Here is a 24,834-nt window from a genome sequence, read left to right as displayed (position 1 = left end):
TTACTAGGGTTTCCCGTTTTCATCATGTATTCTCAATGAGTCCTAGCTTTTCCAAATGTCAAATGAAAGCAGCAATCCTCATCCCAATTACCTCCAAACATGTTATAAGAAATAAGTGCTCATGTACTTTCAAACTGTAAAGCAGTATATACTCCATACGATTTAATTATTAAGGTATTTTTAAATGGCTTCAGATAAGCCTTGGGCCAAATCATGTCTTCTGAAAAAAGCCACATAGTATAAACAGTTGATTACTATGAGTTCAGCCTATGAGGAAAGCATTATAAAGATGGTTCTGTTGATTTGTTTGCTAAAATAAGTTCCGACATACAGTTAGTAAAAGTTGTAATTTACACTACCTCTGTGAAAGGTTAATTGAAATGTTAATAAAATGTCCAAAAAAATATTCTTCAAGCCGCATATACTACAAAGGTAACAGTGGTTAGGAATCTTCTTATGGCAGCATCTGAATTTTTCGATGGGCATTCCAATGCCAGGTGAACTGAGAAGGGAATGGGTGCTGACTGCTCACCTTATCTTGTAAGGTAAAGGTCCCAGGAATGCCAGCAAAGAGAAACTTGTTCTTGACTTTCAACTTCCCCAAATTCGCTACAATCAGATTATTTGATCTGGAACTCTCTGGGATAAGAAGAACAGGAGCACCAGCCTCAATATCCAGGAGAACCCGTGAACAGCGCTGGGCTTGATCTCTCACCTGAAAGAAGAAGGAAAATTGGATTATAGGTTCAATTAATTCCTTAATTTTATAATCAAATAACCTCAAGTTTCCAAAAGTTTCATGAATTTATAAATCTAAAACAACTAAAATCACACAGAATATACTCTTTGAACACCAAGGAGTTAAATTAGAAATCAGTAACAAGAAGATAATGTAAAACCCCCAGATATCTGGAAATTAGACTATACACTTCTAAATAACCCATGGGTCACAGAAGAAATCACAAGAGAAATTAAAAAAATATTTTGACCTTACTGAAAAAGAAAACACAGCACATTAAAATTCATGGAATGCACTTAAAAAGGTACTTAAAGAAAAATGTTTAGCATTAAATGCTTATTTTACATTAAAGATTTAAAATCAATAAAGCTTCCAGCTTAAGAAGGTAGAAAAGCAAAATAAACCTAAGTAAGGAGAAGGAAGACAATCATAAAGAGCAGAAACCAGTTATTTAGAAAACAGATGAACAACAGAGAAAAATCAATTAAACATTTATAGAACACTCTACCCAACAACCACTTTACATTCTTTTCAAGTGCACACGGCGTGCTTGTTAACAGTATGCATGGGCCTAACACAGGCCTCCACGAGTTGACTGAAAGTATAAAACTCTACCTATATTAATCAAGAAAAAAGGAAGGAAACAAAAATCACCACTATCAGGGAAGAGTCAGGGACATTGCTAGAGAACTTAAAAATACTAAAAAGATGTGGGAACCCATGAACAAGTTCACGCCAACAAATTGACAATTCAGACGAAGTAGACAGATAACTTAAAAACACACGCAAACTATCTAGAGCTAACATCATATACGTAACACCTGTGAAAGACAATGTTTTCCCTCTAAGATAAGGAACAAAGCATGGACACCCACTCTCACCACTTCTATTCAACATTGCAGTGGAAGTCCTAGTCCACACAAAAAGCTATACAGGTTGGAAAGGAAAAAAGAAAACTCTCTTATTCACAGACAACATAACCATCTATGTAGAAAACCCTAAAGAATCTAAAGGAACTACAGTAAGTAAGTTTAGCAAGATTGTAGGATATGAGGTCAACATGTCAGTATATGAGTCAATTATATTCCTCAAACTTTCAATAAACAAGTGTACATTGAAATTTTTAATTGATACAATTTACAATAGCATCAAAATTGTGAAACACCTAGGGATAAATTTAACAAAAGATGTGTAAGAACGGTATACCCAAAACTACGAAACACTGCTGAGAGAAACTGAAGATCTAATTAAATGGAGGGATATACCATACTCAAGGATCCGAAGACTCAATATTGTTAAGACGTCAATTCTCCAGATAACACGGATTCAAGGCAATCCCAATCAAATCCTAGCTGACTTTACTGTAGAAACAGATAAGCTGATTCTAAAATGTATAGAGAAAAACGAAGGACCTATAATAGCCAATACATCTTTGAAACAGAAGTTGGAGGACTTAAACTATCTGATTTAAAGACATATCATAAAGCAAGAGCAATCAAGACAGGGTGGTATACAATTAAATATAAACCAATGGAACAGAATAGAGAATAAGGAAATACACGCATACATTCTCAACAGAAGTGTCAAGGTAATTCAATGGGAAAAGAATAGTCTGAATATGTATACGGAAAAAAAACTCAACCCTTATTTCATAAAATACACAAAAATTGACTCAAAATGGAAGAGGTCTAAAATTATAACACTTCTAAAAGAGGAAGTAGGAGAAATTTTTTGCCACCTAGTGGTAAGCAGATTTCTTTCACAAAACACACAGCACTAACCTCTAAAAGAAAAAAATTGGACTTCATCAAAATGAAAGACTTCTGGGACTTCCCTGGTGGCGCAGTGGTTAAGAATCCGCCTGCCAACGCAGGGGACACGGGTTCGAGCCCTGGTCCGGGAAGATCCCACATGCCGCGGAGCAACTAAGCCCGTGCGCCACAACTACTGAGCCTGTGCTCGAGAGCCCGCGAGCCACAACTAAACTACTGAAGCCCGTGCGCCTAGAGCCCACGCTCTGCAACAAGAGAAGCCACTCCAGTGAGAAGCCCGTGCACCGCAACAAAGAGGAGCCCCCGCTCGCCGCAGCTAGAGAAAGCCCACGCGCAGCAAGGAACACCCAACACAGCCAAAACATAAATAAATTTAAAAAGAGAAATTAAAAAAAAAAAAAAGAAAAATGAAAGGCTCCTGCTTTCCAAAAAACAGTATTAAGAAACCGGGAAAAGGTCCAGTGGGTAAGGCTCCATGCTCCCAATGCACAGGGCCTGGGTTCTACCCCTGGCCGGGGAACTAGATCCCACACGCATGCCGCAATTAAGAGTCCGCATGCTGCAACTAAGACGCCCACATGCCACAACTAAAACAAAGATCCCGCATGCCACAACGAAGATCCCGCGTGCTACAACTAAGACCCAGCGCAGCCAAAAATTAAAAAAAAAAAAAAGAAAATGGGAAAATAACCTATAGGCTAGGAGAAAATATCTGTAATACCTATATCAAAAGTCTTATATCCAGAATATATATGGGAAGAAATAATGTCAATTCTACACAAACTATTCTGAAAATAGAATAGGGAACACTTCCCAATTCATACTACAAGGACAGCACTGACCAGTTACCAAAACCAGAAAAAAGGCATTCTTTCCTTTTCAAGAAAAGAAAACGACAAACTAATATCCCTCAGGAGCACAGATACAAAATCCATAAGATATTGGAGCAAATCAAGAAAACTATAAAAGCATCCACAGACAATAAGGAAACGAATGAACATGGCTGTATTCCGTTGTAATAGCAAGTTGGCCAGTGGCTACCAGGATGCAGGGATTAGGGCTGGGAGAAAATTAGCAAAGGGACACAAGCAAATTTAATGCCCTTTTTATAAAGGTCAAACAAGCAAAACAAAAGATACTGTATACAAAGTTTTCTTTTCATTTTAAAGGGACTAGTCGACCCAAAAATCAGGAGAGGGGTTACCTGAGGCATTAACAGAATGAGATAGGGAAGGACCACATGCAACAGTCTTAGTAATGTTTTAATTTTTATTTTGGTGGTGGGTTCATAGATGTTCCTTCTATTATCACACTTTGTAATTTATATACATGCTACAGATATTCTTTATATGTATCAAATACCAAATTGTTTTTTTTAAGTTTCTAAAGAGAGAAAAAAAAGGTTACATACTCCGTAATTATAACCATGGAAACAGGTATAGGGAAAAAAGATGAACATAAAACATACCTATGGTGCTAGAAAACTGATAAAGATATTTTTTCCAGATTCCCTATAATTTGATTGTACTTTTATATTGAAAAACAAACACCTTCTCTACAACATACACAGGAAACCAGTAACATTGGTTGTTGCCAAGGACAGAAATTGGGTGGCTGAGGAAAAGTAATTGAGAAAGAGACCCTTCTCCAAATGTCCTTTTTGACTTTGATTCTGTACTAAAACGATATACAACATATTCAAAACTTTTGAATTTGAACTAAAACATAAAATTTTTAAGTGTTGCCACTATAAAGACTTAAATTTTAATCTTTTACCTAATAAAGCTTAAAAATAAATAAATAACAAGTTTTACAAAGAACTACATTGTAATTGTTTTCTGTGGTTCCCAAACTGTGTGCCAAGACACCACAGGAGGCTGCCTCACACTCACAGGTGCGCTGCCAGGACATTTCAAATCTCTGAGGGAAACACATCATCTGTTAGACACTGCACAAACTACTAACTTGAGATGGTTTACACTCAATGTTAGATCATGCTACATTCCTTTCAGTGACGTCACATCTTTGCAAAGCTGGGTCTTAAGCAGTTGCTGCTATAAAAAGCAAGTACCATGATAAAATAAATGTGGAAAAGGAAATGAGGGTTGTGATGTTCAACCTGATTCCAAGTGTGAGAAACTGTTCAGTGCCCAAGAGGCACATACATCCTACTAGGAAGGAATTACGGTTATTTAAAAATGAAATAAAAATCTCATTTTCACTTACGTGTTTTTTTTTTCTAACAGCTACTAAGCTGTTGGACATATATACTTAATAAGTTGTTTAGACTTCATTACTTTGGAAATGGAAAGACCATTTGGTGTTTCTCTTGGCCTAGGATGTATCACGGAAAAAATTCCAAGACATTAAAAGGAGCCATGAACTAAGAAGTTGGAGAACTATATTTGAAAAAAATCCTCTTTCTATAATATAATAGATATGTTCTTTGGGACCACTTTCCAGAAGAAGTAACCCCACTGAAGATCTAAAAGGGACCTGAAGTCTTAAGTGTTATCCATAAACTTTATCTTTTTTAGAGCAAGCTAAAGCTAAACTTCAAAGGAAATTAAAACACGATATGATGAATAAGGAATATAAGCTCTCCGATTACAGTAAGATTTCTGTAGATAATCAGCTACCTGGAAGACAGTAGTTAAGCTTAAGATTACCTAATTACCTTCACCTTTTTCAGTGAAATTTTCCAGATTTACCTCTAGAGATTTAAAAGTTCTACTGATCAGTCAAACTGGAAAAGCGTCTTAGATCAATGACACTACCTACCGTCTGCCCCTCAATAGCAGCTCGCTGGCGCCCTAACACGTCCTGCAGCTGAGTGAAGTGCTGGATGAAGGCCACCACCTCCGCCTGGAAGCGCTGGGTGTGCACATACTGCACGGAGGCCATCTGGAGGCTCACTCGAATGTCGTGCTCCCTCCGGAGCAGCGGGTCGGGCCGGCCGTATCTAGGAGGAAGGGCAAAAATGTGACTCAGACAGCAGCAAGATGCAAATTAGTATTTGAAGAAAACTTGGGTTGACTTAGGGGGTTCCCTAGAAAACAGCTTTATTAAAATGGAAATCCACCAATCAAGTTTTAGAAAGCAAACTCCAATAATTACTTCCTTTCTAAGCTCCCGCCATGTGTTGAGGATGTTAAATAAAAGTCTGGCGTGATGAACAGGGCTATAAACAGGGGGACAGCTTTGGGTGCTGAACCCACTCATGACTCCAGAACTTACTCAGAAGACACCTGTGGTTCAGACCTTTCCCCTGAGGCTCTTTTTCCCTGCCTTTAAGGCAAAGTGATTATTCCTGCTCACTCTTCTAGCAAAGACTGTGACAATATGGGCTTGAAAGGTAATAAAAATAAGACCACGAAACAATTGGTAAAGAAAATTAGGCAACAGAACCAAAGTTTCTGGGGCAATCTGTCTTCTGGAAGCTGAAAGAAGTCTTCTTTTTACTTCAGTGAAATGCAAGCTAAAGAGTTTTAGCATCTACATTCACAGATAAATTAGAAAACTTTTACAAATGGTTTTAAATTTAATGGAACATGATGCCATAACAATAAATTATTATACAGGACACAGCCACTGGGGAAAAGAACTCGTATTAGGTGAGCACCTATTCTGTGTCAGGCAGAGAGTTAAGAGCTTTACATTAATTATCTCATTTATTAGAGAACCGTGCCACTGTGGTAGGTAACAGTGCAAACAAATCAATCTAAATTCTCAGAACAGTATGATATACTTCCTCTGGAAATGAAAGAAAAAGTTCTCAGACATCTTTAGGGACCATTTTTCTCAACTCTGGTTGAACATTAAAATCACTCTGGCAGGACTTCCCTGGTGGTCCAGTGGTTAAGACTCCGTGCTTCCAATGCAGGGGGTGCGGGTTTGATCCCTGGTCAGGGAATTAAGATCCCACATGCTGTGCGGTGCGGCCAAAAAATTTTTAAAAATCACTTTGGCAAGTTTAAAAAAAAAAAGAATACTACCACAGACCAGAATATTTGGGGGCAGAGCTGGATACCTATATTTTCTAACAGCTCCCTGAGAAGTTGAAAAACCAGCCTTTTAAACTTTCTGCTTTCTGAGAAAACCATTCTTTAATAACTACATAGGCTAAAAATGCCTTCTAAGTTCTAAAATTGAATATAGATTGTGTTTGTACTGGGAAAAATGCGTAATGTAATTTAAAACCCGTATCTTCAACAACTTTCTCAGGCTGAAATCATTCCAGAACATTCAGAGCTAGATGGAAATTGATCTAACATAGTCCCTTCAATATTTCGATAGAAAAACTGATGCATGGAGATTAAGTGACTTGCTCAAAGTCACATAACAAGTTGGTGTGAAACCAGACTGTAATAATAGTCACAATTATTTCAATCATACCCCACTTATTTATTAAGCCTGAGTAGCCCACTTCAATGCAGATGCATTTTAATATAAATCAAGATTCCCCATAACTAGATCAAATCAACTTTACGTAAGATGTTACGACTTTTTAAAACTTTTCTTCATTGTTTAGCTGACAAGAATTTGAAACAACACGCAATTATGACAAAATATTAAGTGAGAAAAGATCGATATTTTTACTTGAAAGTCTGGAAGATGAGTGCTTCTTCCCCACTTGTAGTGAACCGTTCTCTATAGAACTCTCCATGGGATGTAAGGTCACTCAGAGACAGGCTCCCAATGCTTCCCTGTAAGGCCAGGTCTCCTTCTAGGAATGTTAAAAATTAGAACACATTCTTATGTATCTTTTTTTCTGTCACACACCTTAAATTTGCCTGAAACAAAAACTGATATACACATGCCTCAGGCTTTACACCATTTAATAAAACAAAATGTCAAAAGAAAATTTTCATATTCCTACACACCCAGAAAATATTTTATGTACTATTGCAAATAGTCTCAATGCAGAAGTTCAAAGGGATTGAAATAATACTGCAGCATCACACTTTAACACTTACAAGGGGAAAAAAATTAAATGCATACACAATTTAAAGGATAAAACATTTACAAATACAAATAAAAATGTGATCTCTTCTGAGATCAGACCACTAATTAGAATTAGTGAAATATCGTAAGGTCTATTTTGTACTACGGACAAAAGAATAAAGGAGGAAGTGTCAGAGATATGTTAATCAAGCATTAAAAAATGGGTTTTAGTGTGATTTAATTAAAAGGCAAAACTAATGAGACAGACACTGGAGACACAGAATTGAAACTACTCTGACATTACACAAGTAAAGCCTCTAGAAGCTGGGTAGAAGAAAGAAGAAATGTTGAAACGTACACCTGGGGCGCAAACCTATATGAATCATTCTTAACATGGTGTGGATATTGAAAAGGAATATTCTGAACTGTTGCTTCTGTGAAACAAACTTTATCATCATAATTAGCATTACAGAACAATGACTGAGGTGTATGTATTTGGCAGGCTAGTTCTGCGCACAATGAACTGAAGACGCATACTTATTTTTGACCCCTGATATCCTCTAACAAAAATACACAAGCTTCTCCCAATTCTAAAGACCCATCTCTTCTAGGAACCTTTTATAAATTAATTTATACCAGGCATGAAACCTCAATTTTAGTTCATCCCGTCCCCAAAAGACATTCTTATTTTACTACAGAATCAACATTGGAGCTTTGTAACCTTCCTTATTTCATTACCAGTTGCTTAAAAAAGGAGCGGTATTTTATGCACACTGTAAATCCCTCTGATTTAGAACTTGATATAGCTCCTCTCTTGTGTGCTACTAGGAATTTCAACCTATAGAGTCCCATTAGAAAGAATGCTAGCTTTGCTACAATATCCCCCTGCCTAAACCACCCCCTATTGGTGGCTCCCCCTAGGCATGGCAACAGACTGAACACGTGCCCTGGTTTCCCAGAGACGGCCCTGTTACATGCCTGTTTCCCAGCTGTAATTATGAATAATGCCCCCTTTCACTCTCAAAATGTCCTAATTTTAGACAAAGAAATTACACAGTCACCCAGATAGTCTGTTTAAAACACAGACAGATGCCAGGACCCCATCCCAACCTAAAGAATCAGATTCCTGGGATGGGGAAGGAGTTGTGCCGACATGTGCATTTCTAACGAGCTACCCAGATGATTCTGATCCACAGACCAGTATTGGGGCACCACCACCACCACAAATCACGGCCAGGCTAGTAACCACAACCAAGCCACTGAGCCACACCTTACTTAGCCAGTGAGGACAGTTAGATTGGTAAGCAGGATGTTCAAACTCTACCCGGATTTTGCAAGTCTGATTTTCCCCACTTACCAATCATTTCCAGGTGTGCCACTAATTTGGACACATTTGCTTTAGCAAGCTCACTGGTGGTCTTATTCAGCACGAGAGAGAGCGAATGAACCTAAGAACACAGGAGGTAAAGCAAGGCAAATATTACTGAGGGGAAAAAAGGTAACTTTCAGGCAAACAGCATCGAGAAAGATGCTGCACGTCTCGGGAAATTTGAAGATAAAGCTTTTATTTTACTGATGCCAACTTCATTTCAGCTTTTCTTAGTCAGCCAAACCATAATAAGAGGAGAGAGCTGATAGGAAAGGAACTCGACTGGGTAATCTAAAACCCAGGTACTGTGGTGTCTTCTCTATGGTTGCCTCGTCTATTCTTTTTTGTTTTGTTCAATTTTTTTTCTTCTGTCTTTTTTCTTTTTTGTTGTTGTTGTTTCTTGGTATTTTTGGTTTTCAGGTTTTTGTGGGGTTTTTTGGCCTCGTCTATTCTTTGTTAGTGAAATGTTTTACATTATAAAACAATTTTTCCCCTTTTTGCATTCATCTCTAATATCGCACTATTCTGTAATCACTCACACAGATTCATTAAGTAAAGTCCACCCTAAGAAATTCGTCAAAGCAAAATGATAAATACACTTAATGTTTAACGTCTTTGGACAAGTATTTAATAGAAGCCCGTGGTGACCAACTGGGACTTCACTTAGGAACTACAATCCAAGATTTTCTTTCCCAGAGACAACTATAAATAGAAGAAAACCAAAATCCTCTGTCTTGGGAACAGCATTCTCTGAAACAAAGAAATACTGTATTGTAATACTGTCATTTTAACTACAAAAAGGACTCTATGTCTATGATTTATTGAGGCAGGTACCTCTGAGTGTTGTCACCGGGGTGAGGCCCTGATTGAAGAGAAGGAAGGAGAGAAGAGGGGATGGAGAACAGATCAAACCCCCATTCATACTCTCTGCTCCCGAGTGGCAGAGCCCAGAGATACTCACGCCTTTATCTTTCATGCCTACCACGAAGTAGGTGCTCGGTACATGTCTGATGAATGGGAAAAAATGGAAAAAGAAAGAAAATAATAGAAGGAAAGGAAGGAGAAAAATCATGTGTAGGGGAAGGCAGAGAAAAAGGGAGGGAATTATTACAGATGGAGCAATGACCCTGGGGGCCACTCCAGCACCACAGAGGTCCCCTTGCAGTAGCTTTTGGACATGGACAACAGAAGGAGCTCGAGGGAATGAGATCATCATGAAGGGGGAAGTAAAAACACCTCTAGCCACTTAATCACCAAAATAACGTATATAATGGGCCTAAAAATGCTCTGCTTGGAGGAATCCAGCTATCACCACCTGAGCCCACTCTTAGCATGGATCTTACAGTCACTAAAAGTGGGACAACCGGATGTTGTAGACCTCCTGGTGTAACTCAACAGGAAGCACTCAGCACCACCTCTGAAGGGTGTTTACCAAAAAGTCGAACCTGAACCTGATCAAGTCTCTAGAGCTAACTTCCATTTCTAAAATTAGAGGATAAAAGAAGTCAAATGGTACCATAAGGACACAAAGAGACAAATCCAGAATGCGGGACACTCTAGGGGACACTAACCCAGTTTCTACAAGACAACTGCATGGGAGGAAAACGTGGGGGGAAGTACCATTCACTGAATGATCATTTCTGCCACACACGTGACGAGGGCCTTACCTACATCATCTCATTGAATCCTCAAAACCCAATGACATAGGGACCATTGAACACCCTACGTTTATTGATGAAAAACTTGAAGGAGAAAGAGGCTAAATAATTTGTCCCCAGCCACACAGCTGTATGGTTACAACAAAGATGCCAGGATTCAAATCCAGGCAAGTCTGACATTCGAGACTTCATTTTTAACACCTGTACTGTTGCTCTCAATAAAAGCCAGTAATGTTCTGAGTGAGAGGGAGATGATGACAATAGGCACATTTTAAAGTAGCTACTATGTACTGGACATGTTGCCAGGTGCTTTACATAATTCCCTCATTTAGTTATCATAGTGAGATGATGGAAGATGAGGAAACGGAGACTTAGAGAAGCTAAGTAATTCCAATGAACTATACAGCCCAAAGGAAAGACAAGAAGTTACTGAAACCATTTATTTCCCCTGCCTCCAGATGGGATTAATGTTAAAACCTTTTCTAAAATACGAATGTCTACCCTTTTGTAACAGACATCCAGAAGACCATATAGCTCCCCTGCCAACAAGAAGAATTTTCTAGAGTAAATGTACAATGACAGCATTTAAGTAAAAAAGCCCACGTTCATTCTTAGAACTTACTTACGAGAGCCAAAGAGGACTGATACCTTGAGATCCAGTTTGGTGTTAACTGGATCCTGAAGTTCAGACTCTATTAAAGCGCTCGACTCTGACTTCACGTTTTGTAGAATGTCCTCAGGCGGCACCTTCATTGCATGGTTGTCTGCAGTGGAGCCAATTCCAAAAAAATCTAGTATCATGACCCAGGTCTGCAGTGTGATCAGCACATCCAAGCAGTTAAAATCAACATCAATGCTCCGGTTAACTCGATTATAACTGGAAGAGAATTCTGGATGCTTCTTATCCACCAAGAATACATTGATATGGACCAAGGAATCATCAAAGTTACTCCTTCCAGCAAGTATCTTGGGCTCCTCTACTGTTGGAGAAGGAGGTGGGGTCAAGGGACAGTCCTTGTCTTGGACTTCCTTTTGCTTCTTCCGGGAGGCTGAAATGGGTCTCTGATACAGCTGAAAGACATTAGGAGCTTCCTCCATGTGGGAAGGGAGAGACCGAGGCATATCCGGATACTCCACGTTGGACACAGAAGGGCAAGACTGAGAGAGATACTCTTTTTGTGCTAAACTAGATGGCTTAGGGGCTCCCCGAGACACCATCAGGTTCTTATATTTGGAATCTGGATTTTTCTCCAATAAGTCTTCCATCAGCAGAGAGCGCAGGGCAATCTGAATGGATAAAGTCTGAGGATGGTCTTTGCTGAATTCCACCTCAAAATCCTGAAATTTTAAGCTCACAAGACCTTGCGCCCCCAAAGTCAGATCTCCACTTAGCTGAACTTGAAGCTCTGATATACAGAAGTTGGCTTGAATCTGGGTAAAAGATCTGACTTCCTTAAAAGACAAGGACTTTTGAGAAGAGTTAGAAAGGCTGCAGTGGCTGAACAATCCATTCTCCTTCCTTTCAATGGAAGGTTCTCCACAGGTACTGAGGGAAGGCAGAGGAGAGTTAGGGCAAGGTGAGGAGATGGCACTGACTGGAAGCTTATTCAGATCTTCACTGTACACGAGATTGTCCAGAGTTTGTAAAACCTGCTCATATACATGCTTTGCTAACACCACCTGTATTCGAAGAGAAAAATTCAGTTATTCTGCTACTATCGTCAACTGCACTCATATGCACTGCCCACAGATTTTTTATGGCTTTCCCCGAGAAGTTCTAACTTAGTCGATAGCAAGGACTATCTCTTTTGTTTCTTTTCTGTCCTTACCTCTCTGTGACCCATATCTATTCACAAGGCCCTCCCCAAGTACCCCACAGAATAATCTACACAATAAATGTTCAATAAGTGCTATTAACTGTAGGCCTGAATCAGCAAAACACTCTTTCTAACCCCAAAAAACAACCTCAAAAATTGAAGGGAATACTGCCAAAAGTCTAATGTGGTTATACCTTAGGATTGAGAAACAAGACTCATGGTTCTAAAACTTGCTGATCATCACCAATTAGTAATAACAACCTAAGTTCAGTACAGCTGATCAACCTAAGTTCAGTACAGCTGATAATGATGAAGAGCCATGATTACTTGTTACTCCCTTACTTTGTTCTTAATTACAATTTCTTAATAAAACTGTCTTCAGGGAAGTTTTTTACTTACTTAAGGACAATTTTTTAACAGAGGCATTCCAAACAGATAAAGAAAAGATAGAGTTGGAAGGTGATCATTTTGTAACCCCTAAATAAATAACGTATCCCACCACAGTTATCGGTGGAATAAGACCTTACACAAGTGACTGACAGGGAATTTTACAATGGAGGGACCAGGTTCCTGCCACCTGAACTCAATCAACAATTTTGGCATCACTGATGTAAATCAGACATTATGTGCCTCCTGATATAATATAACATAAAGTACACTGCACCACCTTTTAAGTGTTCTGGCCAAAAGAAAAAAAAAAAAAAAAAAAACAACCCTGAATCCAGTTAAACCTGCAGAGTTAAGTTACAATTTACAGAAAATGGGGGGGACAAGTTCAGTGACACCACAAACTAACAGCCAAATCCAGACTGTGGGACATTCCGCAGGACAACTGACCTAGTTTCCCCAACAAAATAATGTCATGGGGGGAAAAATGAGAGGGAAACTAAATGAATAGAGACCCACAAGATGTACCATACAAATGCAATGTACAGACCTTGTCTGGATCCTGATTCAAACAAACCGAAAGTGAAAAGACATTTTTGAAACAATCGAAAATGTCTCTGAAATCTGAAAATGGATTAAAATTCAGATGACACCAAGGAATCTTCATTAATTTTGTAAGGCATGATAAAACCATTATAGTTATTTTTTTAAATGCACATAGTTTGTAGTGATACATTCCAAATATACAGGGTTAAAAACGGCATGAGGTCTGGGATTTGCCTTAAAATATTTCCCCAAAGGAAAAAAAGAATGGACGAGACACATGTGGCAAAATCTTGGTAACTGCTGAATCTCAGTGATGGGTATATGAGGTTTATTAGACAATTCTACTTTTGTCTATTTTTTAAATCTTTCATAATAAAATATTTTTTCATTATTTAAATTACTAAATAAATTATTACATAAAGAATTATTTAAAATACTTTTTTAAGATTTTCATCAAAAACAACAGTAAGTCAATGGTAACCATAAGAATAATAAGGCAATATAATCCAATAGAATTCACATTATGTGCTATATTTAAGGTGAAAAATTCATCCTAAGTAACCACCACTGATGAGGCAAAAATTTAAAAGAGAAAAAGGAAAAACCCTAGAAGCCAAAAAGGAAAAGCTTTGGGGAAAGTTCTCTCACCCAGAGACCCATAGCCAGGAACCACTGATGTCAAAAAGTATGTATGTTCTGTTAACAGCACTCCTGGGTTACTCCAGAGTAACTGCCAGACAGACTAGTGACCAATTACTGCCCAAGGCCAGGGTCCACTGTCCTAAGATCCTGCCTGTCCTTGCTGTTTTATAATGTTATGCTTTTTGCTCTCATGCCTGTGAAAGCAGGAAAAACGACACTTTCGAAGGAAAAAGGATGACAGATGTACACACACACACACACACACACACACACACACACACACACACCCGGACCATTTCATTTCAATGAGGGGCAAGACTAATTCTCCCTTGAGAGGATCTGTCAACAGCTCAGATAATCAGATTGTTTTACAGGCTGGGCCAAATATGTCAGAAGTGTGACAAGAATTATATTCTCCTGGGAAAGAGAGACTCTGACTTTTTAAGCAATAATTTTCCTCGTTTCTTTATGGCAATGGAATTAAGGATTTGTCCTCTTCCTCTATATAATTCGCCCCTCCTCCACATGAAGAAGGCTAACAAGACTGATTTCCCAGTGATAGAAGGACATGATAAAAGGATTCCATGTTCATTGGAAGAAGTTATTGACAATAATATGAATGATATCTCTTTGAATTTATATATTTTCCTTCCAACATTTTATATATACGAAATATAAATATAACATACGTACGTAATATAAATGTAAAATAATTACATAACTTCAACTGTCCTGACATAAAAATCAATAACGTGTTTACCTGCACCGGATTGACAAATTTTCCTTCGATCTTCATGATGCTAGAAGTTCCCAGGTCATCTGGACTAAGGGAGAAAGTCAATTCAGATTCTCTCTCTATAGGGATCTTCTCCAGTTTAAACTGAATGGTCGTGTTGTTCAGGATGTGAAAAGCTGGCATGAGAGAGCGGAAATGACAGACTGGAAACATTCATATTTACTGCGTTACTGCTGATTAAGTAGAGAGTGTACAGAACAAAGCCCAGGAGTTGCGCCTAGACCAGGAGGGCAGGTTAGCCTGGCACCTGGGGTCTATGATTGAATACAAACTTTGGTAATTATCCCAAGACCAAAACTCATAGCAAGCAGAGGTATAAGATAAATTTATACACAAAAAGTAACAGTTATTTTCATGACATGCTCCACTTGGTGGCTTCAAAATATGGTGCGGTGAACATTAATTAACCCAGGCCAGGGTCCATGTTAAGCTTCTCTTAACCTCCCAAGCTGGCATTTTCCAAACCAAATTACTCATCCATGTCCAGCTTTAGATTGATCCCTCTTATTGGACCTAAGTCAGAATCACAGACAATATAAGGTTCTAAGTAAACAACTTCTAACCCAAGCAGAGAAAGCAATCTTTTGGTAAGTATGTAAATCAATCGGTGAACACGTCTGAGAACCATAGGAGAAGTTCTCAAAGGCATTAATTTCTTCACCAATCAATAAGGCCATCTAGGGCTTACCTGATTTCTGTGGATGCCAAGACTAATAATAGATTGAACTGTCCGGTTTTAGCAGATCAGATCGAGAACACAAACTGGCATTTTATTCCTAGAACCCTGGACCAAACCATTACAGAAGATGCCAGGATACTCAAAGGAGAACATAACATCCATAGACTAAGTTTCATATTCTATTTCTGTCAATCCCTCCAGCTGCCTTAGACTACGATATTTAACTAGGAAAGATCTACAGCTTAGGAATGAAAAAAATCAGATGCATTTGACCAAATTACATAATACTCTAACAGAATCCACCCACTGAATCCCTGTGAATGAACACTCACCCAAGGGGTCCACTTAAAAAAAAAAAATCTTATTTTGCCAAATACGATAATCAATGGAAAAAGTTGCAAACATACCAACCTAATATGAAGCATTCTATTAAAATTCTATTTTCATTTCTTAAATATTAACTGGGGATAATTCTAAAAGAAAGGTTTTTGCAGTTATTTTAAGCCAAGTACTATCTGCATGAGCTGGGTTTGGAATCTTTAAACAAAATGAGACAAAAGATACACACACTCCTCACCTTGACCTCTATGCAAAGATTCAAAGAAATCATGTCGGGTGAAATGAGCTTCCTCCTGACTGTTGGCACTGGCGGGCCCAGAAGGAGGGCAAAACGGCCGGCTCACCTCAGGCCCAGGGCCCTCTCTGCCTGCCAACTGGGTGCAATTCAAAGAATATAATTTAATGTCTTTGATTTCTACTTGCAGACGGTCACTTCTGGATTCATCATCTCCTGCCACAAAATTCTGGATGAAAATCTGTCCCAAGTGTCCTACCAACAACTCAGGACTCCCAGGCTTCCGAGGGATAGAAACAACTGGTGATTCAATGTTTATGTTCAAGATTAGCTTTACAGTGTCGGAATGAGATGCACCCAGGCCAAAACCATATGTTTCATTTTCTTCTAAGATAAAGGATTCCCGGGCCTTCCTTGGAGTTTCAAAGAGTGATACCATCTCACTGTACTCGGCCGTCTTGGTGGCTAGGACTGTGGTGACTTTGGTGGCTGCGCTTTTCAGCATATTTCGAAAATTTTCTTCCAGCTCATCCATGGACAATGTCAACTCCTTCAAAAATTTAGCGGAGTGGTTGTAATGCAAGGAAGCCATCTTGAGGTTGAGAAAACATTCCTGTTTAAATTTCTCAACAAAGGTGAAACTCAGAGCTTCAGTGAGGGCTGCATCTTCCATTCTGACAAATACAGATTCAAAGTAGCCAATATCACTGATGATATTTTCATAGCCTATGGAATTCCCAATGCTGACAACATACTGGTTCTTAACATTCTCCTGTGTCAAATCCATAAGCTGCAAACAGCCAAGAGAACCGTTCATGTCAAATGCGCTGCCCATGGAGACGTTAACCTTGGTGCCACCTATACTTGCTGTTGCAATCTTTCTGCCGTATTTCTCTCCATTTGCCATCCCCACTGTCCGAAGGAGCAGTAGGTTAAGTCTGTGGATTTCCACTGCAACCTCGGTGTTTTGTTCACATGTAGATCGGTAAGCTCCTTGTTCCCTAAAGCTTCTCTCAAAATCAGTCCTTAAAGGTTGAGGACTCAAATCATCTTTTTCCTTGGGAAAGGATTTTTGAAGAAAACCAATCAGCTCCACAATTGTCTCTGGATTTAGGATGATATCCAAATTATTCACCTGTAATGAAATCACCTGAAGAGTGCTGTCCAAATTCATCGATGGGCACTCTGAACTCACAAACTGATACTCCAGTTTTATGAGGGACTCTTGTTCTTTGGTGAGAATTCTGTCAAGAGGAACACTAGTGGCTGATCGGTCGTTCAGTGTGGCAGCATTAATGAGGTGGGCCGTGTTGGATCCAGAGACAGGAGACTGGGCTCTGCTATCCCGGAGGCTTCCTGTTGGGATATCAAAGCTCAAGTTCTTATGAGAGGCCATCAAAAGGTCAAAATCAGCACCATATGTCTGCATGGTGTCCACCAGGAGCAAACCATGAACAGTGAGGGAGACTTCAGCATCATAAGGCCTCTTCACAAAGTGAGCGTTGGTACCAAATACCTTGAGCACAGAAATGTACCGGCCGTTGCTCTCAACACCAAGCTGCATACAGTTCACTTTAAACTCAGCCAGGAGGAGCTGTGACTCCACCAGAACCTCCCGGGTATGCTGCTCCAACATCACGATGCTCTGGGTTAAATTCATCACCGAGTCTTGCAAACTTCCCCGCTGTTCCCCTTGGGGAAAAATCTTCTCTTTAATCTGAGTGTCAAAAGTCTTCATTTCTGGGGTGGTCAGGAGAGCAAAGCAATTCTTTAGAGCAGATATTTTATCTTCATTGATGTGGATCTTTAGGTCTGGTAGGTTGCCTGAGAGCACGGCTCCGGGGTACTTGGGATCTGAAGTATAAATCAATCGGCGTTCTAACTGTAGGTGAACATTGAATTTCTCGACCACATGGGTCGGTCCCACATCAATATCCTGGACATGCTTCCAGTTGTCCTTCACTCGTCCAACCATGATCTGGAGGTCCAGGAAGGACAGCGAGTACCTCTCATACATCTTCGTGCTCATTAAATGTGCTTGAAGCTGCTCTTCACTGAATTCAACTCCAGAAAATGGAGGTGTTTTCTCCCTATTACTGCTGCTTGTCTCGGGAGGTGGGGTGTTAGGAGGTGTGGCAAGAGGGGTCTTATATTCGTCATCACTAAACTGATTCTCTTCAGATGCTGACCCGTCCCCACTCTTCCTCTTGGAGTCATCTGCAGATGAAAAAAGAGAAGATTCAACGTGTATGTCTGCTCTTTCCTTCCTCTTCCCTTTAATGTAAGAATTAAGAAAAGTAGAGAGTCAACCACCCCAATTTAAAAAATAAATGGATGAAAACTCCAAGCATAATATTCTGTATTTACCATTTATTCAGCGTAAACTTATCTATTGATCTGGAAATCAAAACACAAAGAGTAAAAGTGTATGAACATGAGAAAAGACGGAGACCTGCTAACATAAGAACATATGTCAGGGTGCAGAAACCAACAACCTGCTGCCCGAAACTGCCCCCACCCCCAATCTCAGCTGCACTGCGTGAGCTGCCATCACCAACCCTTCTTACGTCACTCTCCATATTTGTTTACTTTTTCCTGTATTCATCTATGTGTTTTGTCCCCTCCCCCCACTAGAATGTTCCAAAAGAAGAGGTCTCCTCTACCTTCCTCAACACAATACCCCTAGTGCCCAGATCAATGCTTGGCAAGCAGCAACTGCTCAATATGTCATGTTCCAGCCCCAGCATTCACACTCTTAACCCCCTCTCTTCTGCACCCAAGCAGTGCCGAGACAACAAAAACACAGCGCTGGGTTTGGTCACCTATGTCTCTGTTCCATGTTTGTGTTTTATGAATTCAAGTAGTTGCTTTCTGTGGTTGTGTGATCCTTTTCTTCAGATACAATTCCCTTTTCACATTCCCCTTAGGGCCAAACTTTTCCACTCCAGCTCAAATCCTCTACCCTCTTCTCCTCTTCTGGTCTTTCAGTAAAATAAGATAAGATTGAGATTGTTTGATAAGCTTCCTCAATCTCTTTTATCCAATGAATCCTCTCTTTCCTCCCTCCCATCTCAAGGTAAACAATGACTATTTTTTGGATCTAATAATAGTAATGAAATTACCTTCCAAGAGTCTTTTTATGTATGTCCCTACTATCCCTAAATAGATTAAATCTCTATTCCTGAAATTATGTACTGAGAAATAATGTTTATTAAAATACAAAACGTTACACAAGAAATACAAATAAAAACCACAGTGAGATACTACTACACAGTCATAAAAATGGCTATAATCCAAAAGACAGATAATAACAAACGTTGACAAGGATGTAGAGAAACTGGAACTCTCATACAATGCTGGTGAGACAGTAAAAAGGTGCAGCCATTTTAGAATCTGGCAGTTCCTCAAAATGTCAAACAGAGTTGCCATATGACCCAGCAATTCTACACTGAAACAAACCCAAGAGACTGAATATATATGTCTACACAAAAGCCTATATATGAATGTTCATACCAGCACTACTCATAATAGCCAAAAAGTGGAAACAACGCAAATGTCCACCAACTGATGAATGGATAAATAAAATGTAGTATATTCATACAAGGGAACATTATTCAGTCACAAATAGGAATGAAGTATTGATACAGGCTACAACGTGGATAAACCTTGAAAACACTATGCCAAGTGAAAGAAGTCAGACGTAAAAGACCACATATTATATGACTCTATTCACATGAACTGTTCAGAACAGGCAAATCCACAGAGATAGAAAGATTGGTGGTTAGCAAGGGCTCGGAGAGGTGATAATGGAGAATAACTGCTTATGGGTTTAGACTGTCTTCTTGGGAATGATGAAAATGTTCCGGAATTAGATAACAGTGAGAGTTGCACAATTTTACCAACATACAAAAGACAACTGAATTCTACATTTTCAAATGTATCTCAATAAAGCTATTATTAAAAAAGTAACAAGTGAACTTTGGAGTTACAAGATGTTAAATACCCCTTTTTTTAAGCTTTACTTGGTTTAGCACAGAGACACATCAATCTACCACGACATGTCTTCATTACTTCACACTCACACTGTACCTTGGGTATTGGTCAAGAGCATTCTGCCTAGATCCACAACAACCAACACGGGATTCTTGAATTTGAAGTCATCAGGAAATATCACCTGAGGGGCAGAAATGTCTAGTCGCACAGTCCACCGTTTACTCTCCTCCTGTAAAAATAAAACAAATGACAATTAAATAACCTTGAACTGCAACTGCTGACAGTGGGCAGCTTTATCAGCTAGGGCTCAAGGCTTCCAGAAAGCCACACTAGGGTCACAGGATGACATAATGGTCTCTGATAGTAAAGCAAAATGTTTAAAACAAAAGTGGATCCAAATGTTTAACGATCTGAGACATTACCACAGGCAAATGTCTGAAGTGGGAGAAAAAAATTGGCAAATTACTGGTTTGGGGGGTTGTTTGCTCTTTGATTTTGATGATCAATGGTTTAAGAAAGGTCTTATTTCTAAATGTATAGGACTTAACACTTTAAAGTACTGTAGAAGTTATACAATTCAAATAAAAGTAGAAATCCAAATATTTTTATTTATTCATGGATATTGCTAACCATGAACTTTCAGGCCAAAATACCTCAGTGGAAAACATAAGCTTTGACATTTGAAGTATAAAAAATAGACCAGTTCATGAATTTGTTAACAGTTCTTCCCTGTGACTAAAATTAGCTAATTTATATAAATGCTATCAAAAAAAATTATATGTAGTAAAAAGCTAATTTATATAATTATACGTAGTAAAAGCTACATGTAGGAAATTATATGTAGTAAAAGCTGATTTATATAAGTGCGATCAAAAAGAAATCTCTTGGTCTAAGATCATCAGAAGGTACTAAATGTTGTAATTTGTGTTAAAACACGAACAAAAACAGAAAACAGGACAAACTCCCCGGCCCACACTACTTACCCCTAAATGTTTTCCTCTGAACACTGCTGCCATGCCTTACACTCCCAGCTGGCTCTGCACCTTCTGAAGAAGCCACACTGACTGCTCCACCTACTGCCGCATCTCGGCAGCACACCTCCAGGCCACAGGGTCAGAAACCCAGTTTTTTTCTTGTTTTGGTTTTTTTGGGTTTATTTTAAAATTTTTATTGGAGTATAGTTGATTTAAAATATTGTGTTAGTTTCAGGTGTACGGCAAAGTGAATCAGTTATACATATACATATATCCACTCTTTTTCAGATTGTTTTCCCATATGGGTCATTACAGAGTACTGAGTAGAGTTCCCTCTGCTATACAGTAGGTCTTATTTATCTATTTTATATATAGTAGTGTGTATGTGTCAAACCCAATCTCCCAATTTATCCCTCTTCCCTACCTTTCCCCCCCGGTAACCATGTTTGTTTTCTACATCTGTGACTCTATTTCTGTTTTGTAAATAAGTTCATTCGTACCATTTTTTTAGATTCCGCATGTAAGTGATATCATATGATATTTGTCTTTGTCTGACTTACTTCACTCAGTATGACAATCTCTAGGTCCATCCATGTTGCTGCAAATGGCACTATTTCGTTCTTTTTTATGGCTGAGTAATATTCCATTGTATATATGTACCACATCTTCTTTATCCACTCCTCTATTTTTTTGTGTTTTTTTAAAAATTTATTTATTTATTTTTGGCTGTGTTGGGTCTTCGTTGCTGCGCGCGGGCTTCCTCTAATTGCAGTGAGCAGGGGCTACTCTTCGTTGCGGTGCACGGGCTTCTCTTTGCAGTGGCCTCTCCTGCTGCAGAGCACGGGCCCCAGGTGCGTGGGCTTCAGTAGCTGTGGCACGTGGGCTCAGCAGTTGTGTCTCACGGGCTCTAGAGTGCAGAGCTCAGCAGTTGTGACATACGGGCTTAGTTGCTCCACGGCATGTGGGATCTCCCCAGACCAGGGCTCGAACCCATGTCCCCTACACTGGCAGGCAGATTCTCAACCACTGCACCACCAGGGAAGCCCCCACTCCTCTGCTGATGGACATTTAGGTTGCTTCCATGCTGTGGCTATTGTAAACAGCGCTGCAACGAACACGGGTGCACGTATCTTTCCCAATTATGGTTTTCTCCAGATATATGCCCAGGAGTGGTATTGCTGGATCATATGGCATCTCTATTCTTAGTTTATTAAGGAACCTCCATACTGTTCTCCATAACGGTTGTACCAATTTACATTCCCACCAACAGTGTAGGAGGGTTCCCTTTTCTCCACACCCTCTCCAGCATTTACTGTTTGTAGATGTTTTTGATGATGGCCATTGTGACTGGTGTGAGGTGATCCTCACTGTAGTTTTGATTTGCATTTCTCTAATAATTAGTGATGTTGAGCATCTTTCCATGTGCTTTTTGGCCATCTGTATGTCTTCTTTGGAGAAATGTCTATTTAGATCTCCCATCCATTTTTTGATTGGGTTGTTCGTTTTTTTGATACTGAGCTCCATGAGCTGTTTGTATATTTTGGAGATTAATCCCTTGTCGTTCACTTCATTTGCAAATATTTTCTCCCTTTCTGTGGGTTGTCTTTTTGCTTTGTTTATGGTTTCCTTTGCTGTGCAAAAGCTTTTTAGTTTAATTAGGTCCCATTTGTTTATTTTTGTTTTTATTTTCATTACTCTAGGAGGTGGATCAAAAAAGATATTGCTGCGATTTATGTCAGAGTGTTCTGCCTATGTTTTTTCCTCTAAGAGTTTTATAGTCTCCAGTCTTACATTTAGGTCTTTAATCCACTTTGAGTTTATTTGTGTGTCTGGTGTTCAGAAACCCAGTTTTGCTGGACTGTTGAGATGGTCCTGGGCTCTCCCTTTCTCCTGACGGCATCCTCGTGTCAGCTGGTCACTTAGCATCACAAAGTGACCATCCTTCCCAGGAATTAAAACTGGGGCATCATTCTAATTGTTTTTCTTCTGATAACAGTATGTGAAAGGGGGTGTTCTTAAGTGAAATATTTACAAAATGTCAGGTCTAGAAAACGGAACAAAGACGAGTCTTGAGACTGTTCCAAGATGGGTACATGGAAGAAATATGATCTCGTCTCAGTCATTTGTTTTTATTTATTAAACCCTGACGGTACAAGACATGGGATTTTATTTTTTGCTAACTGATAAGTATTTCCTAGATTCAGTTCACTTAATCAGTGTAATTGATACAACCATGTCTATCTATGTAGGTAAAGAACTTAAAAAGAACGCCTTCCTCTTCCCCGCCCCCCAGAAAGAGTATTTATTACGCCTACTTACAATGAAATCACCCACTAGCAAACGATCAAGAGTTTGTCGGATTTCCGCCTTGGTCTGCATCTTCAGTCTGTTATATTGTCTTCGGGCAGCTTCCGCCACTCTCAACTCAAGTTCAGACTGATAACCAAAACCTGCAAGATGGGAAATATACAGGAGAGTCAGAATTTTCAAATGGCTGGGTGAAAGAAAGCACTGCAACATCTATTGTCACCAGGGATTTCCACCAAAGCTAGAAAACAGTCTGTACAACAACAATTCCTTACTCCAGCTTGACCTGGTGCCATACAGGGTAACAGGAATGAGGTGAAGATGGGCGAGAAAGGCACATCCTTTCAAAACATCCATGTGGAGAAAGGCAGTATGTGAGGGAAGGATACCTAAGTTACTAGAATTTCTAGAACCAGTTTCTGAAAGATTCCAAACTGTATTTCAAAATTCTTAAGAGCATGATATTACACTGAAAGAGCAACTGGAATTTAGAAGTTGTATATGCCTTCTACATTCTATCAGTGACAGAGCAATGAAGCCAAGATATTTATGGCCACTGTTTAAATGAAAAGACTCAAAAAACTAGACCAAAAACTAAAACAATTGTTATGAAGAGGGAGAGACGGGATACATTTAGGAAAGTACCATTGTTTTACTGACTTCCTTGTCAAACAGAAGTGCTTCTTCGGCACGTACTGTCTCAAATCCTTTTTGGGAACAAAGGAAGGCCTAAGTAAATCAATGATGACACAGGAGAGTGCAATGGTGAACCTTGCAATATTTAATGCTGCATGAAACAAGTAAAACAAACCACTGATCCTGTCATCTAGGAGGAAATTGAACATTCCTCCTAAATTCTCTGGCCTAAAATATCCTGGGTAGCCAAGGAAATCACTGTCCTCATGGAATGGAAAGTATTTTAAATGCATGCTAAATGAAGGCAAAGAAAGCGAAAATATGAAGGCTATTGATTCCTCTTGGAAGAGTAACCTTCCAAGGACATCCACTTTGATTCAGAAACTAAGGACAACCCTATCCACTTACCCTGCAGGCCTTTTCTAACACTACCAGGTCACCTGAATGTGTAATACCCCTTGTCCCAGAAACGACAAGAAACATGTCTTTAGAAAGTCACATAAGAGCAAACAAACAAAAAAGTTAACCTGAGGTATGAACCTTTCCCTTGTAGAAAAAGTCTGCTACTTTTTTAATAGCCTGGGGATTATATATGATGTTCAAGGGCCTCGTGCTGACATTTAGCCGCCTCTCAAAATGGCTGTGCACTGGATTTCTCTCATATAGCATCTCAAAAACTGGGTCATCTGGGTCTGCAGCTAAAGGAAAGAACCAGAGAAAGAAAATGGAACACAGCAAAACAATCAGCTTATTCTTGATAACTGGTAAGGACTTCTGGGAAAAAAAGACATTTTCTCGATTATTTTCCAATTAGTTCTCATTTATGAAAATCTTATAAAACAGAGAACCTAATAAGGATTGACTAATTGTCAACAGGACTCCTCAAGACCAGGTTGTTGGACTCGTTCCCATCACGTAACCCAGGACCCGGAGGCCTGAGAGTTGCCCCGGTCACACATGGGTGGAGGGAGAGCACGAGGCAATCTCCAAGTCAGACAGGG

The 24,834-nt window shown here is 39.3% G+C and overlaps 1 protein-coding gene across 7 annotated transcripts in view; it reads right to left on the bottom strand.

Annotated features, from left to right (window-relative positions):
• VPS13D (vacuolar protein sorting 13 homolog D) overlaps positions 1 to 24,834 on the bottom strand; it is a 248,003-nt gene that overhangs the window by 196,006 nt on the left and 27,163 nt on the right. For all 7 annotated transcript variants that reach the window (XM_068538909.1, XM_068538914.1, XM_068538911.1 and 4 more), the window contains exons 16-25: positions 24,361 to 24,531; positions 23,210 to 23,340; positions 20,013 to 20,145; positions 15,927 to 18,140; positions 14,635 to 14,786; positions 11,131 to 12,162; positions 8,813 to 8,903; positions 7,111 to 7,237; positions 5,293 to 5,473; positions 533 to 715 (exon numbers count right to left, since the gene is read on the bottom strand). In XM_068538909.1, the coding sequence (XP_068395010.1) occupies positions 533 to 715; positions 5,293 to 5,473; positions 7,111 to 7,237; positions 8,813 to 8,903; positions 11,131 to 12,162; positions 14,635 to 14,786; positions 15,927 to 18,140; positions 20,013 to 20,145; positions 23,210 to 23,340; positions 24,361 to 24,531 (4,415 nt within the window). The remainder of the gene's footprint in view (positions 1 to 532; positions 716 to 5,292; positions 5,474 to 7,110; positions 7,238 to 8,812; positions 8,904 to 11,130; positions 12,163 to 14,634; positions 14,787 to 15,926; positions 18,141 to 20,012; positions 20,146 to 23,209; positions 23,341 to 24,360; positions 24,532 to 24,834) is intronic.

Source organism: Eschrichtius robustus, chromosome 3 (genome assembly GCF_028021215.1).
Source record: "Eschrichtius robustus isolate mEscRob2 chromosome 3, mEscRob2.pri, whole genome shotgun sequence".
Lineage (NCBI taxonomy): Eukaryota > Metazoa > Chordata > Mammalia > Artiodactyla > Eschrichtiidae > Eschrichtius > Eschrichtius robustus.
This window is presented reverse-complemented; position numbering and strand designations above follow the sequence as displayed.